General features: G+C 39.7%; 1 protein-coding gene across 1 annotated transcript in view; it reads right to left on the bottom strand.

Moving 5' to 3' along the window:
- Positions 1-17378, bottom strand: part of NLK (nemo like kinase) — a 307284-nt gene that overhangs the window by 73494 nt on the left and 216412 nt on the right. The window contains exon 5 of the mRNA XM_073616684.1: positions 10474-10559. Within this exon, the coding sequence (XP_073472785.1) occupies positions 10474-10559 (86 nt within the window). The remainder of the gene's footprint in view (positions 1-10473; positions 10560-17378) is intronic.

The raw sequence follows: 17378 nt of genomic DNA, 5'->3' as shown, positions 1-17378 counted from the left end.
TTGATCGTCTATTCGATCGCGTTTGTGCCTCATTGGACTTTATTTTTAGAAAATTCTGACGGACCTAGAAATAGAACATGTTCTAAATATTTCCGACAGAACGAATTCCTATCGGGAAAGCCACTCGTCTGTATGCTGTTTCGACGGACCAAAAACAACGCTTCCACTGAAGCAAGTACGAGATGGAAGCTACTGGCTATTGAACTTCCTTTTTCTAGTCTCGTCGCACGTGCTGTACGTCACCGCGTTCTGGACGGTCGGACTTTGGGTTGATCGTGTGTAGGCAAGACCGCTTGAATGGAATTTCGTCGGAGAAACCTTCGGAGTTTATTCCGATGGCAAAACCGATCGTGTGTACGCGGCATAACCATTGTTTTAAATAAACACTTGAATTTGGGTCTTACACCATGTGGCACTCTGCTTGTGTTCCCTATGCATATACCTGGATCATTTATTTAATATGGAGAAGATTTTGTTGCACTTCTATTGATGTGGTTGTTAATTGGAGAAAGGTGTTTTGCACATTTCAGCTAAAAGATTCCCAGAGAGGAGAGTCCAGTGATCATTATCTGCACATGTATCTGGTTACTTCCCAAGTAGTAGTTTTTGGGAGGTGAGAGAAATTTTGGTGGAGGACACTTGGTCATTCATTCACAGTCTTGATCTGCATTTTTGCACTTTGTGGTGTTTGGACAATTTACAGAGTTTTAGAATTTTTTTTTTATTTTACATATATATTTTTATTGAGTACACTTTATTTGCACTTTCACTTTACTCATCATTTAAGGCTTATGTATCAAATGACATTGGAGTAGATACATTTTACTTAGGAATCCTGTTGTAATCGCTACTCTTGGAAAATGTTCATTCAACTGTTTAACCACTTGCCGACCATCCGCCGCAGTTGTACTGTTATGTAACGTCGCTTCACCCTGTGGCCACTAGGGGCACGTGCACGCTGCTAGAAGCGCGCTCGCCCACGGAGCCGATGCGCGTGCCCGACGGTTGCGATCACCGCCGGGCTCCCGCGATCGCTTGGGGCACATGGAGAACCGGGATCTGTGTGTGTAAACACAGTTTCCGGTTCTCTGAAGGGAGAACAGACAGATCGTCTGTTCTTACTTATGAACAGCAATCTGTCATCTCTCCTGCACAGTCCCCTCCCCTCTTCAGTTAGAAAACACACAATAGGGAACACATTAGCCCCTTGATTGCCCCCTACTGGTTAACCCCTTCACCGCCAGTGACATTTTTACAGTAATCAATGCATTTTCATAGCACTGATCGCTGTAAAAAAGCCAACGGTCCCAAAAATGTGTCAAAATTGTCCGGCGTGTCCGCCATAATGTTGCAGTCCTGAAAAAAAAAAAAAAAAAAAAAAAAAAAATCGCAGATCGCCGCCATTACTAGTAAAAAAATAAATAAATAAAAATGCCATAAAACTACGCCCCATTTTGTAGACGCTATAACTTTTGCGCAAACCAATCAATATACGCTTATTGCGATTTTTTTTTTTACCAAAAATATGTAGAAGAATACATATCGGCCTAAACTGAGGAAAAAATATATTTTTTTTATATATTTTTGGGGGGATATTATAGCAAAAAGTAAAAAATATTGTTTTTCTTCAAAATTGTCGCTCTTTTGTTTATAGCACAAAAAATAAAAAAACACAGAGGTGATCAAATACCACCCAAAAAAAAAGCTCCTTTTGTGGGGAAAAAAGTATGTCAATTTTGTTTGGGTGCAACGTCACACGATCACGCAATTGTCAGTTAAAGCGACGCAGTGCCGAATCGCATAAAGTGCTCTGGTCAGGATGGGGGTAAAATCTTCCGGGGCTGAAGCAGTTAAAAAAAAAAATTATAGACATGCCTTGAAACTATTTTAATTTAACATCCAAACCATCCAACTTTAAGAAACACTTAAAGAAAGAAAACTGTAGTCAGTTGCAACTGTATTGGCAGATCAAAGGGAAAAAAAAATGGAATCACTCAATTCTAAGGAAAATTTTATGGAGTCACCATGTACTGTGCAGTTCTAAAACAAACATCTGCATCAGATTACATCCTGAAAAATGATAATCACCACCAAACATCCTTTCAATTGATTGAAGAAAAGTGTCCAAAATCTCAAAATAAACTTGTGCATTTATTGAAGATTTAATGACTAATCTTCCCTGTACCTTTACCTGACATGCAACCCCCATATCATCTAGAATTGTGGAAATTTGCTTTTCTTCAGTCAGTCGTCTTCATACATTTCATTGGAACGGCACCAAACAAAAGTACCAGCATCACCCTGCCCAATTCATCACGGACTATCACTTTGAGAGTCATCCACAGTCCACGATTGCTTTTCTTTAGCCCACTGTAACCTTGTTTTTTCTGTTTGGGTGTTAATGATGGTTTTCATTTGGCATTTCTGTATGTAAATCCCATTTCCTTAAGGTGATGTCTTACAGTTCAGTCACAGATATTGACTCCAGCAGTTTGACCATTTGTTCTGTTGTGCATTTCCTGTTTTTAAGGCATATTGCTTTAAGTTTTCAAACAGACGCTTTGATGTCTTCTTGGTCTACCAGTATGCTTCCATTTAACAACCTTCCCATTTGATTTGTACGTAACAAAAACCATCATTAACACCTAAACAGAAAAAAAGCAAAAGGTTACAGTGGGCTAAAGAAAAGCAATCATTGACTGTGGATGACTGGATGAAAGTGATCATTAGTCACGAATTACAAAGCTGCATTTGGCAGGGTGATGATGCTGGAACTTTTGTTTGATGCCATTTTAATGAAATGTATGAAGACGACAGCCTGAAGAAAACATGCAAATTTCCACAATCATTGATGATATGGGGTTGCATGTCAGGTAATGGTACGGAGGAGATGACAGTCAAAAAAACTTCAATAAATGCACCAGTTTATATTGAGATTTATGACACTTTTCTTATTCCATCAATTGAAAGGATGTTTGGTGATGACAACATTTTTCAGGATGTAATCTGATGCAGGCATTTGTTTTAGAACTGCAAAGTACATGGTGATTCCATAATATTTTCCTCAGAATTGAGCGATTCCATATTTTTTTCTTCTGTTTGATCTGCAAAAAACAGTTGCAACTGACTACAGTTTTTTTATTTTAACTGTTTCTTAAAGCCAGAAGGTTGGAATGTTGAATGAAAACAGTTTTGAGGCATGTCTGTGATTAGTTTTTTTTCTACACAACAATTTAATAAATCCAAGAGTGGTGATTCCATACTTTGACAGGTTTTGTATTTATCACTTTGTTAGGTCACAATTTATTGATTTATGGCCAGTTTATTAAATGATTGATAGTTATTGGGCAGATTTGTGTTTGCACCGTCACTTTATTCACAGTTTGAAGGTTCCATACAATTTAGGCAAATTTAAGCATTTATTATACATTTATTTTCATATATTCATTAATTCAGCATGGTCATAATTAAGGATATTGATTTTCACATAGTACCTGCTGCTGATTCAATTCGATTAGATTAATCTCTCACACCCGTGACGCGGATTTATTTATTCATTATAACTGAAAAAGGTTGTCTGCTAATGTAAAGGGCAGAACACACTGATGGAGGTGGGTAAATGGGAACATGTAGATAGGCATCTTGGAAATCTACAGATGCAACTTATTCCTCCTGGTCTCAGAGAGCAAATACTGACCTTGCAAATTCCAAGTGAAATTTTGGAACTTGAGGAATTTTAACCACTTCAATACCAGGCACTTAGACACCTTCCCGCCCATGCCAATTTTCAGCTTTCAGCGCTGTCGCAATTTGAATGACAATTGCGCGGTCATGCTACACTGTACCCAAACAAATTTTTTATCATTTTGTTCCCACAAATAGAGCTTTCTTTTGGTGGTATTTGACCACCTCTGCGGTTTTTATTTTTTGCGCAACAAATAAAAAAAGACCGAAAATTTTGAAAAAAAAACAAGTTTTTCTTTGTCTGTTAAAACTTTTTGTAAATAAGTACGTTTACTTCTTCAATGACGGGCACTGATACGGCGGCACTGATGGGCACCGATGAGGTGGCACCAATGAGGTGGCACGGACGGGCACTGATGATGGGCACTGATAGGCGGCACTGATGGGCACTGGTATGCGGCACTGATGGGCACTCATAGGTGGCATTGATGGGCACTCATAGGTGGCATTGATGGTTACTTATGGGTGGCACTGACAGTTGGCACAGATGGGCACGGATGGGCACTGATAGATGGGCACTGATGGGCACGGATGGGCACTGACAGGTGGCATGAATGGACACTGATGGGTGGCACTGATGGCACTGCTTGTTTGCAGTGATGCCCCTAAGGGTGGCATTGCTGGGCATCACTGCAACATAATGGTGCCAATCAGTGCCCATTTGTGGGCACTGATTGGCACAGATTTGGCACACTGGGCACATGTGGATGGCCATGGGGTACATACCTGGCCATCCACATGTTGCCCCTTCCCTGGTGGTCCAGTGTGGTGATCTGCGGGGGGGCTGCACTGATAAACAATCAGCACAGACCCCCCCTGCCAGGAGAGCCGCCGATCGGCTCTCCTCTACTCGCGTCTCTCAGACGCGAGTGAGGAAGAGCCGATCAACGGCTCTTCCTGTTGACAGCGTGATCAGCCGTGAATGGACACGGTTGATCACGTGGTAAAGAGCCTCCGCCGGAGGCTCTTTACCAAGATCGGTGTAGCGGTGTGTCAGACTGACACACCGCTCCACCGTTTGCCGCGATGCGCGCCCCCGGGGGCGCGCTGCAGCATGTTATCCTGCTGGATGTCATATGACGTCCAGTCAGGAAAACAGAACCACTTCCCGGACGTCAATCCGCTATAGGGCGGGCGGGAAGTGGTTAAAGTGATTTTAAAGGTTGTAATCAGAAGAAAAAAAAAAAAAAGTTATACTCACCTGCTAGCCCTGATCCTTTTTGGACCCCCCACCTGCAGTTCTGGCTCCTCCCCCCTACTGGGTGTCCCCAATAGCAAGCCACCTGCTATGGGGGCACGCAAGCTGGCTCGCTCCCAAGCAGCACTTCTGTGAATGAACATTGTCCATTTACACACCGGGCATGGCTCGGCATACCCCCGGCTCTCTCTCCTCACTGGCTCACTGGGTGTGATTGACAGCAGCAGGAGTCAATGAGAAGAGAGACCCAGGAGAGCCGCTACCCTCGTGCACATCACTGGATCAAGATGGTGCTCAGGTAAGTATAAACGGGGGTGGGGGGGGGCCGAGCCGCACCTAGGTTTTTTACCTTAACCACTTGCGGACCACCGCACGCCAATATACGTCCTAAGTTTGAAGAGGAATATCGTTATGACAGCAGCTAGCTGCCATAACCACGGTATCCTCTTTTTCGGCCGGCGGTCCGGTTTCCGATAATCGTTGTCTCTGTGGCGGATTCAGTCCAGTGCCCTCCGCCGCTTAGCGGAGCCATCGGCAGGGGCGGAGGGAATCGGATGTTGTTTCATGCTGAGTATGGAGACGAGTGAGGGGGAAGATGGCCCCCACCCGTCTCCATACCACTGCAGGGCAGAAGGGACGTCAAAACGTCACATCCGCCCATAGCTCTTAAAGGGCCATTTTTTTTTAATAAACAAAAAAAGTTGTCATTTATTACATTTTAGTGTAAATATGAGATCTGAGGTCTTTTTGACCCCAGATCTCATATTTAAGAGGGCCGGTCATGCTTTTTTTTCTATTACAAGGGGTGTTTACATTCCTTGTAATAGGAATAAAAGTGACTTTTTTTTAAAAGCAGTGTAAAGATAAAAAAACTGTAAAATAAATGAGAAAATTTTTTTTTAAACGTGCCCCGTCCCGCATGCAGAAGCGAACGCATACGTGAGTAACGCCCGCATATGAAAGCCATGTTCAAACCACACGTGAGGTATTGCTGCGATTGGTAGAGCGAGAGCAATAATTCTAGCCCTAGACCTCCTCTAACTCAAAACATGCAACCTGTAGAATTTTTTAAAAGTCGCCTATGGATATTGCAAAGGGTAAAGGTTGGTCGCCATTCCACGAGCGGGCGCAATTTTGAAGCGTGACATGTTGGGTATCAATTTACTCGGCGTAACATCTTTCACATTATCAAAAAAAAATTGGGCTAACTTTACTGTTGTCTTATTTTTTAATTCAAAAAAGTATTTTTTTTTTTAAAAAGTGCACTTGTAAGACCACTCTGCAAATACGGTGTGACACAGTATTGCAATGACCGCTATTATATTCTCTAGGGCATTAGGAAAAAAATGTATAATGTTTGGGGGTATTAAGTAATTTTGTAGCAAAAAAAACCTTTTTAACTTGTAAACAACAAATCTCAAAAAAAGGCTCGGTCCTTAAGGGGTTAATGCATAGAATTCTGCCTTTAAGCCACTTTAAATCCAGAATAGGACTCACGCAGGGCTTTGCTACCGTTTACAGGTGTGAGTAGAATCTATTGAACCTGTCTTGTGGCAGCACTGGCAGAAAGACTCCCTGGGACAAGGTAGTTCAGGGCATTCTTCAAATCTATCTGCCCTTGGCCAGTTTTTGGTTAATTTGAAAGAAGTGATAGTGTTTTTTTTAACTTATTTTGTACCCATCTGAAACCACAGGTCAAGGACGTCTGTGACCCAGAGAAAGCAAACTTTAATATTTATCACCCACTATTAGGAGTGAGGGCACCCCTTCATTGTGAAGAGGGTTTTGGGAAGACTTGGTGGCCAAAGCCTTGCGCCGAAAGGAATGGCTGAAGTCAGGTTTTGACACTGAAACCTGGTTAGAGCAGAGAGGTGCTCTACTTTTAGAGGAGCTAAGGGCTCCTGAGGAGGGTAGTTTTGAGACCGTCTGCTGTGGAAGTAAAACCTTCCCACCTGTGACCTCTTCGATGAACTGGCCAAGTGCCTCGCCAAACAGATGACTTGTTAGGAAAGGCATATATGTGAGGTGCCTTTTGCAAGCTTTTTCAGCTGCCTAAGCTTTTAGCCATAAGACTCTGCAGAGGTGAAAGATGATTAGAGCCATTCTAGAAATTAGTCTCATGACATGTTCTAGGGCATCCACACAGAAAAGCAGAGCACAAGGCAATTGCTGTAATTGCTGTGTGATAGCATGATCCTGAATTACAGGACCATGCTAATTGTTCACTTTCCTAGTCCAGCTAGTTGTAGTTTGACATACTGAAATTGCTGCAAGAGCTGCTTCCAGGGCCGAGCCAGCAAGGTCGAAGAGACCATTTAGAAATGTCAAATTCTCTCAACTACAGGAATAATAAACTTTTGTGATTTAGAGCAGCGATAGACAGACATTGCAGCGATAGCTGGTTGCAGAGCTAGGCCTGGAAGTGTAAAGAAAGCTATTAAGAGTGTTTCAAACTTCCTATCTGCAGAGCCTTTGAATGAAGGAACATCTTCAATTGTCACAACCAGCTGTCTAATGACAGAATCAGCTAACCCAACAGACCAGTTGTTAGTGAAGTTTTTTTTTCTCATTTAGGTATGTGTATAAAAAAAATAAATCAATGCTGCGCTATCACCAACAGTATCTGAGTAATAAACACAGTCTGTGGAACGATGTATGCGTTTTCAGCAATGATCAAATAATCAGAAAAAAACTATCAATGAAAAGTCCATATAACTGTGAATGTGATAGTCCCATACAACTTGTGATATACAGTGCTCAGCATAAATAAGTACACCCATTTTGAAAAGTAAGATTTTATTTTATCTTTCCAAATATTTCCAAAACTGAGTTTTATAGAACATTTGATTAGCTCATTACATGAAAGTAAGGTATAACTTATATTACAAAATTTTCAGTTTTACTCAAATTAGTTGATGCAAAAATGAATACACCTCACAACAAAAACTACTACATATAGTATTTTTGAATGACCTTCATGATATGCAACAGCAGCACCAAGTCTTCTAGGCATGGAATGAACAAGTTGGCAACATATCACAACATCTATCTTTTTCCATTCTTCAAGAACGACCTATTTCAGAGGCTGGATGGAGAGTGATGCTCAACTTGTCTCTTCAGATTTCCTCATAGGTGTTTGATTGGGTTCAGATCAGGAGACATACTTGGCCACTGACACACTTTCACCCAGTTCTTCAGAAATGCAACAGTGGGCTTAGATGTGTGTTTTGGGTCATTGTCATGTTGGAAAAGTGCACAACGATCAAGGGCACGGAGTGATGGTAGCATCTTCTATTTCAATATAGAGCAGCACATCTGTGAATTCATGATACCATCAATGAAATGCAGCTTCTCGACACCAGCACCACCCATGCAGCCCCACAGGAGGACACTGCCTATGTTTCACTGTGGGAACGATACATTTTTCTTTGTACTCCTCACCTTTGCAGCCATCAGTTCCAAAAACATTTATCTTGGTCTCATCAATCCAGTATACAGAGTCCCAGTAGTCTTTTTTTTTCAGTATGGGACCTGGCAATTTTTTTTTAGCATGGGCTTTAGGAAAGGCTTCCTTCATGGACGACACCCATGCATGCCATTGCTCTGCAGTGTACGCCATATTGTGTCACAGGACACAATCACCCCAGTTTGGCTTTCTACTTTTTTAGCTAACTGCAGTGAACTTGCATGGTGGTTTTCTTATTGTGAGATGGTTGAAGTTCAAGCTTTGTTAGATTTTTGTATCACTTTTGCTACAGTATTCTAAGTAAAGGTTTGCTAACCTTGTAGCATTCACCTTTCTTGTGTAAAGAAATTATTTTCTTCTTTCTCAGGCCTGGTGACATTTCTCTTCCATGTGGTACCATTGCTGAAAGCATGAAATCGGAAGGGTTTTTTTGTTTTTTTAAGGAACACCATTTTATAATCAACTGTCTGCTGGACACCTGTTTAATGAATATTTAGACTGATCTGCAGTTGAATTCTTGTCAATTAGGATTTTTTTGTCTAAAATTTAGCTTTGCTCCTAAGACTTTCATTCGGGTGTATTCATTTTTGCACCATGGTCTTGAATGAATTTGTTAGGAAAAATACTTGTGTATGTGTACAAATTAACAAATCATGGCTCCAATCAATAGCCTGCATTTGTGGGAGTATTTTGTAGTATACCGTCCCATAGAAACTGTTTATTCTGAAAGGAAAGTAAATGTTTTCTGACAAATCTGTTGGGGTGTACACATTTATGCAGAGCCCTGTACATCACTCCTTGGGAAGTGCTGAAAAACGTGCTAGTAGAAAACACTACAGCGAATCCCTTCTGGGAAAAATCTCACCTCACTGTATTGACCCCCACATATACCAGTCAAGTGCTTTTTTCATGCTTGCAGCTTTATTCACATGCTTGTGCGCAGATAATCACAATCTTCTTTCACTTATTAGAGGTCAGAAGAGTGAAAATCTTTTCTGGATTAATCCAGTTGTCATAGATTGCCCATTCTATTTGTTCACCTGTTTTCAGGTAGTAGGAAGGTAAAGTTTGTCAAATGATTTATCAAGGAGATTGGACTACATTATCTGAACGCAACATTTTTCCCCACTAATAGTGTCTGAAGTATCTGTCCTTCCCTACCTCTTTTCATAGGCCAATCATGAACACTTACTTTATGGAGTTAACCACAAAAGATTCATGGAGGTGGCTGAACCTTAACCTGTCTTTTTAAGTAGCTGGATAGCTAAGGTGAAACATAATAGTCCATACAATGTTCTGGCAATTAAAAATGTAATAACTAAAACCCTGGCCCAGTTGATTTACAATAAGGCATCATTCATTACTGAACTGACAAAGTACAGACTTTCAGGTCTTTTAAATGTGGGTGGGATCAGAAACAGTTTATATTTAAAGATCAAGCCATGGCAGATATACAAGACAAATTAACACCATTCTGCATTAATACATATTTGATTTTGAATTTGATTTGTATCAGCCTCCTTTAGTCTCTATAAAGCAGATATAAGCTTAATGTGCTGCTTATCTTTTCACTTTCCAGTTTTAGGGTGGGGACGGAACCTGTATGTGCAAATGAAATTGCAGCGGAGAAAGCTCAGATCCCCTGTCCTTATATACAAGGCTGTGATGTAGAGCAGAGCTGTTCAGATCTCCAAAAAAAAAAAAAACACACCAACTCCTACATATGTACGTTATTGGTGTATTTAGCCGTTTGCCTACCATTTGCTTTAAACTTTGGAAGGCATATGTACCCATTTGCTTTTTTTTTTATCTTTCAGGGACTTCAGAGCTAAACCTCTGTACCACAACTTTCAGCTCTGCTGATATGGCACAGTTATTACAAAGTGGTCTGACACTGCAATCAAGACTGGTAAGAGGACCAAGCTGGGAACTGCTTCAGGGAGAAATGAATCCAATGAGTGATTCAGTCCACCAGCATTCACTCTCAGCTGAAATAGCAGTTGGACCCAATTGGATATTAATCACTTTTTAGCAATTACATTTAAAAAATAAATACAGACACTACCTTAAGCACACAGTTGCTGTTCACGAGCAGATTCCCTGGTTTAATGTCTCGATGCAAAATACCGGCCGAATGTAAATACTTCAGACCTTATTGAATGAAAAAGACAACATATTTCAATGAATTGCTGTGAAAAACAACATGAATATGTAAAGACTTATGTCATGAGAGAGTGTTAACTAAATGACCCACGTGATTTATCCCACCTAAATACACAAGTTAATAATATAAATTCTATATAACACAAAAAGGTACCAGCTACAGTTCTGTACTTTCAGCAGGGTGGGGGAAGCACAGTAAGCATTAGGGCTGCAACTAACGATTATTTTCATAATCGATTAGTTGGCCGATTATTGTTTCGATTAATCGATTAATCGGTTAATAACCTTAAAAAAAAAAAAAAAAAAAAGTGTGGCGTATAATTTAGTTAATATGTAAAGTTTAAAAAAAAGGCAATTTATTCTTAAATATCTCTATTTAGCGGTAAATATAAATAACTAACTATATGGTTAGGGAGCAAAATATCTAATCCACTCTGAGAATAACAGACAGAAGAGATATACCTATATACTATTAGAGGAGTTATACTGTATAAATTGTTAGAGAAGAGATATACTGTACATACTATTAAAGGGTGAATCTGATAAACATTTTCAGACTCAGAGATCAAATGTCTTCCTTCAAAAAAAAATTTCATTTTGTTCATGTTCATGTTCGTTTGGTTTTCTAATCATTAGTGGGGTCAAGTCGACGTTCATTTTCAACCACAGTGACGGGAAAATTTTGAAATAGAAAACTTCTTGGTCAAAGGAATTTTCAGACAGTGTGTGTGGTTTTCGTTCAGAAATTACATTCATTTTAAAAACAGAATGTTAAAAACAAGAGAAAATTTCAAACAACATTCTTTCATTCAGCGAATGTACAAAGATTTTTCGTCTGAATATTCTCATGTGAAAATTAATCCGTGTGGCCAGCATAAGGCTCGGTACACACCTAGGCAGTTTGCTTTTGATCTGTTTCTGCAGTGCTTTTTGCTGTGCGTTTTGATTTGTGCGCACATGATTTTGCGGCGAGTTGCGTTTTTGCTTTTTTTTTGGCCAATTTGTTGTTGGGCAGATTAAAAAACACAAATTGCTGCAAAAACGCATGAAATGCTTTTCTGCAGCTTCTCCATTGAAGTATATTGAACCAAAAGAGCACAGTTTTTGCGTTTAAAAAAAAAGTCCCTGACCCTTTCCAATACACAGTGGCTGAAAAAAGCATAGATGTGAACGTGGAAAACCATGTTAATGAACTGCAGTGCGCTTCTGCAAAAAAGCACCAAAAAACACATAGATGTAAACCAGGTCTAAGACGTTTAGTAACATAATGGGGTTAAAAAAACTAAAATTAGCTCTTTATAGTACAATTAAAAAAAAGCAGATAATCACTACTGTAAGGGGTTCATTTTTTTACTGTAGAACCGTGAAAGTAACATCTACAGTAGCGATTATTTGCTCTTTTTGTACTATAAAGGGCTCGTTTTAGTTTTTTTTAACCCCATTATGTTACTGGCCGATTAATCGATTATGAAAATAGTAATCGATTAATTTCATAATCGATTAGTTGTCGCTTAATCGATTAGTTGTTTCAGCCCTAGTAAGCATATCACTGTGCTTCATAAATGTCTGGTGCTTTTTTTTTTTTCTTTAACCATACAGGGCACTTTTACCCCCTTTCTGCCCATGCCAATTTCCAGCGTTCAGCGCTGTCACCCTTTGACAATTGTGCGGTCATTCAACGCTACCCATAGAAATTTATATCTTTTTTTCACACAAATCAAGCCTTAAACCACTTAAGGACCGGGCCTATTTTTCTGTGTTTAAAAGTTAAAATCTATTTATTTTTGCTATAAAATTACTTCAAACCCCCAAACATTATACATTTTTTTTCTAACACGCTAGAGAATAAAATGGTGGTCGTTGCAATACATTATGTCACACCGTATTTGTGCAGCGGTCTTACAAGGGCACTTTTTTTTTTTTTGAGAAAATACACTGACTTAAAAAATAAAACCGTAAAGTTAGCCCAATTATTTTTTATATTGTGAAAGATAATGTTACGTCGAGTAAATTGATACCAAACATGTCACGCTTCAAAATTGCACCCGGTCGTGGACTGGCGGCAAACTTTTACCCTTAAAAATCTACATAGGCGATATTTAAAAATTTCTACAGGTTACATGTTTAGCGTTACAGAGGAGGTCTAGTGCCAGAATTATTGCTCTCACTCATATCTCACGTGTGGATTGAACGCAGTTTTCATATGCGGCAGTGACTTGCGTATGTGTTGGCTTCTGCTCGTGAGCTTATTTTTTTACACTGTCCTTTATAAAAAAAAAAAAGTTTGGGTCACTTTTATTCCTATTACAAGGAATGTAAACATCCCTTGTAATAGAAAAAAAAGCATGACAGGACCTCTTAAATATGAGATCTGGGGTCAAAGACCTCAGATCTCAGTTGCACTAAAATGCAATAAAAAAAATTTAAAAAATGCAATTTCATTTTTTTAAAATTTTTTTACAAAAAACTAAAAAAATTCCCCCGTTTAAGAGCATTGGGTGGAAGTGACGTTTGACGTCGCGTCCGCCCTCCAATGCTATGGAGCCAAGCGGGGGCCATCTTTCCCTCACTCGGCATCCAGGCAGGGAGGGGAGTGGACGCAATCTTCTCCACCACTACTGATGGCTCCGGCCACAAATAAAAGTGATCTTGTGGTGAATCCCCTGTCGAGACCACTTTTATCTGAAAGAGGACCGCTGGCTATTTGTAAAAAAATGGGGTTATGGCAGCTAACGTCAAAGTAGTGATATACGACGGCAGGCGGTCCTTAAGTGGTTAATCACCACTGAGTTTATGATTGTTTGCTAAGAAAAAAAAAAGACTGAAAATTCAGGGGGAAAAAAAATTAAAATTGTCTTCGTTATAAAATTTTGCAAATTTTTCTTCATAAATTTAGGTCAAAATATATTCCGCTACATTTCTTTGGTGAAAATAATATACATTGATTTTGGTTATTTAGTCTGTAGCAAACATACAGTACACAAACTATGATATATCAAGACTACCTATATCATTTCTTGAGGCCTGGAAATGGCAGGACAATACAAATACCCTCAAACGACCCCTTTTTGCAAAGTAGACAGTCCTATGTATTTAAAAGGCTTCACTGCCGGTTCCCTTAGGACGAACAGCGGTGGCGGCAGCAACTGACAGCCGACCTGAAAATCGGCTGGGGTGCCGACATTGCGGGCTCCCTGGACAGGCAAGTGTCCATATATTAAAAGTCAGCAGCTACAGTATCTATCCCTAGTATTCTGTAAATGGACAGAAATCCTGGGGATGATCTGCATTCATATACAGAAAAGAAAGTAGCCCTGTGCTACGTAATAACAAGTATCACTAACTGGAGGCAAAAGTGCTCTTTTATGGTACATCTCCCAATGCAATTTTTTTTTTTTTTTTTTAACAGTGGCATTTAATTTCACAAATGAATCCAAAAAGTTCTGAAATATTTGACATTTGATTTCCAGTCAGCACTTATATTTGAGAAAATGAAAGAACCTTCAAATCCTTTTATGTACAAAAAGTGAGACAGCTCAAAAGGGAAAATAATGAGATGATCATCAAGCTAGACGCGACTATTCAGCTGGGAAAATATTCTAAGGAATGCAAGATTTTCTTTTCTATGTTAGCGGACAAACTTTTTATTCTGAATTTTAAAAAGGACTTTGCTGAAAGGACATTTGTAAAACACGAAACTCTGACCAATAATAAAAGTTAGTAAAAGGTTTACAACAGAGAACAGTAGTAATGTCTCCGGAAGCCCTCCTTTTACACCCTTGTATTTCTGGGACAAGGAGTGAGGGAAAAAAAAAAAAAGTATTCGATCCCCTGCTGATTTTGTATGTTTGCCCACTGACAAAGAAATGATCAGTCTATAATTTTAATGGTAGGTTTATTTTAACAGTGAGAGACAGAACAAAAATATAAAAGAAAAACGAATTTCAAAAAAGTTATAAATTGATTTCCATTTGAGTGAGTGAAATAAGTATTTGATCCCCTATCAGCAAGACTTGTCTCCCAGGTTTTTTCTATACGGGTAACTAGCTGAGATTAGGAGCACGCTTAAAGGGCGTGCCCCCAATCTCAGCTTGTTACCTGTATATATAAGAAAAAAAAAAAAAAAAAAAAAGACACCTGTCCATAGAAACAAATCAGATTCCAATCACTCCACCATGGCCAAGACCAAAGAGCTGTCTAATGATGTTAAGGACAAGATTGTAGACCTACACAAAGCTGGAACGAGCTAAAAGACAATCACCAAGCAGCTTGGTAAAAAGGGCGACAACAGTTGGTGCGATTATTCGCAAATGGAAGAAACACAAAATAACCTTCAATCTCCCTCAGTCTGGGGCTCCATGCAAGATCTCACCTCGTGGAGTTTCAATGATCATGTGAAAGGCAAGGAATTTGCCCAGAACTACATGGCAGAATCTTGTCAATGATCTCAAGGCAGCTGGGACCATCGCCACCAAGAAAACAATTGATAACACTACGCTGTGAAGGACTGAAATCCTGCAGTGCCCGCAGGGTTCCCCTGTTTAGGAAAGCAAATTTACAGCAGGCCCGTCTGAAGTTTGCTAATGAACATCTGAATGATTCAGAGGAGAACTGGGTGAAAGCATTGTGGTCAGAGGAGACCAAAAGCAAGCTCTTTGGCATCAGCTGCCTATGATCCCAAAAACACCATCCCTACCATCAAACAGAGGTGGAAACATTATTTGGGGGTGTTTTTCTGCTAAGGGGACAGGACAACTTCGCCACATCAAAAGGACGATGGATGGGGCCATGTACCGTTAAATCTTGGGTGAGAACCTCCTTCCCTCAGCCAGGGCATTGAAAATGGGTCGTGGATGGGTATTCTAGCATGACGACAATGACCCAAAACACAAAGCCAAGGCAACATAGGAGTGGCTCAAGAAGCACATTAAGGTCCTGATGTGGCTTAGCCAGTCTCCAGACCTTAATCCCATAGAAAATATGTAGAGGGAGCTGAAGATTCGAGTTAAATGCCAGCCTCGAAACCTTAATGACTGGGAGAGGATCTGCTAAGAGGAGTGGAGTGAGACAAATTCCCTCCTCAGATGTGTGCAAACCTGGTGGCCAACTACAAGAAATGTCTGCCCTCTGTGGTTGCCAACAAGGGTTTTGCCAAGTACTAAATCATGTTTTGCGAAGGGGTCAAATACTTCACTCATTAAAATCGAAATCAATTCATAACTTTTTTGAAATACGTTTTTCTGGATTTTTTTGTCGTCATTTTGTCTCACTGTTAAAATAAACCTACCATTAAATTTATAGACTGATCATTTCTTTTTCAGTGGGCAAACGTACAAAATCAGCAGTGGATCAAATACTTTTTTCTTAATTTGCACATAAAATTGGTTAAAAGCCTTTAATTCTATGAAGAAGCCTGCTGAAAGCCCTGCTCAGTCGAATAATGGATATTTATATAAAACACAAGTCAAGGTAAAGTGAAGCTGTTTTGCAAAATGGCATTAACAGTTTATGATCAAATCCCCTTTTCCTCACTGTATTTGTAGAACTAAAAGTTGAAAAAGTGGCATTGAGGTTGGTCCATTCAGACAGAACAGAACTAGTGTGCTTTACAGACAAATCAAGCAGCTGGAAAACGTTTAAAACTTAAGTTACAATGAATTTAAATAGGATGTAAACCCTTACATATACCCAGTGGAGTGAACAGTCTCAGATGATACACAGAGATGAAACAAATCCTCCTACATATGTTTTACTTGTATATGTGTGGTCTTCAGCTTTCTATACTGAAAATGCACATCGTGTTACAAATCTTGTTTCCAGTGGGCGTGGCGTCTGGGCATACACTGGGACCTGATTAGAGGAAAGGCACACCCCCCTCCACATAGGCAGAGAACAAAGAAACTTGAACTTGCAGAGCTGTACTGTGAATATTACAGCACTCTGCTTATCTCTAAGTTCCCTCCGACAATTTTCCAGCTGCTTTTATCTCGTGTTTCGGAGAACTTGTCAGAAGTGATCATGCTGATAACAGAGGAATGAAGCAGCAGAAAGACAGAGCACTTAGAGCGTTGGCTAGAGATAAGTAAACGCTACAGATATATATGTGCTTAGGTCAGATTTCAGGAAATGGGGTTTACAACCACATTAAGACTGAGCTTCTCTGTATTTCTACAAAACAGACAGAAGAAGGCATGCAGATAAAAGCTGCTTTAAGGCCTCTTTCACATGGGCTTCAACTTGTATAAGAGACGTGTGACCAGCAAGCTTTACAAAGCATTTTCAGTGCTTACAGCAAGCTTTGTTGTTGATTATAATTAAGTGCCATGGTGGCGTGAAACACATCAAAAGGCTTCCCTGGGTTTTGTTTGATGTGGCCTAACATTATAATGTTTAACAGTTTGAACAAACAAGAGGATTTTTATGACATTTCATTCAACTTTTTCTCTTTGTAAGCTTGTTTGAAGCTTTTAAAAGTATCATTCAGCTCCAGTTTGTAAATGCTGATCACAAATCCAAATGGGAGTGCCGATTTCCACTTTAAGCAAGCTGCTAGCAGGCTTTCAACAGGCTTCAAGAAGTGCTAAAGCCTGGTAGCAAGTTATTTAAAGTGGCAATCAGCAATCCTACTAGGATCTGTGTTCAACATTTACAAAGTGGAGCTGAATGGTACTTTAAAACCTTCAAAGCAGCTTGCTGAAAGCTTTGCAAATACTTTGTCAAAGCTTGCTGTTCACACTGCTTTTATACAAGCTGAAGCTCGTCATGTGAAACAGGCCTAACCTCTGCACGCTGCCCTTGTTTTAACTT

Source organism: Aquarana catesbeiana, linkage group LG02 (assembly GCF_042186555.1).
Source record: "Aquarana catesbeiana isolate 2022-GZ linkage group LG02, ASM4218655v1, whole genome shotgun sequence".
Lineage (NCBI taxonomy): Eukaryota > Metazoa > Chordata > Amphibia > Anura > Ranidae > Aquarana > Aquarana catesbeiana.
Note: the sequence above shows the minus strand (reverse complement) of the source record. Positions and strands in the feature narration are given on the sequence as shown.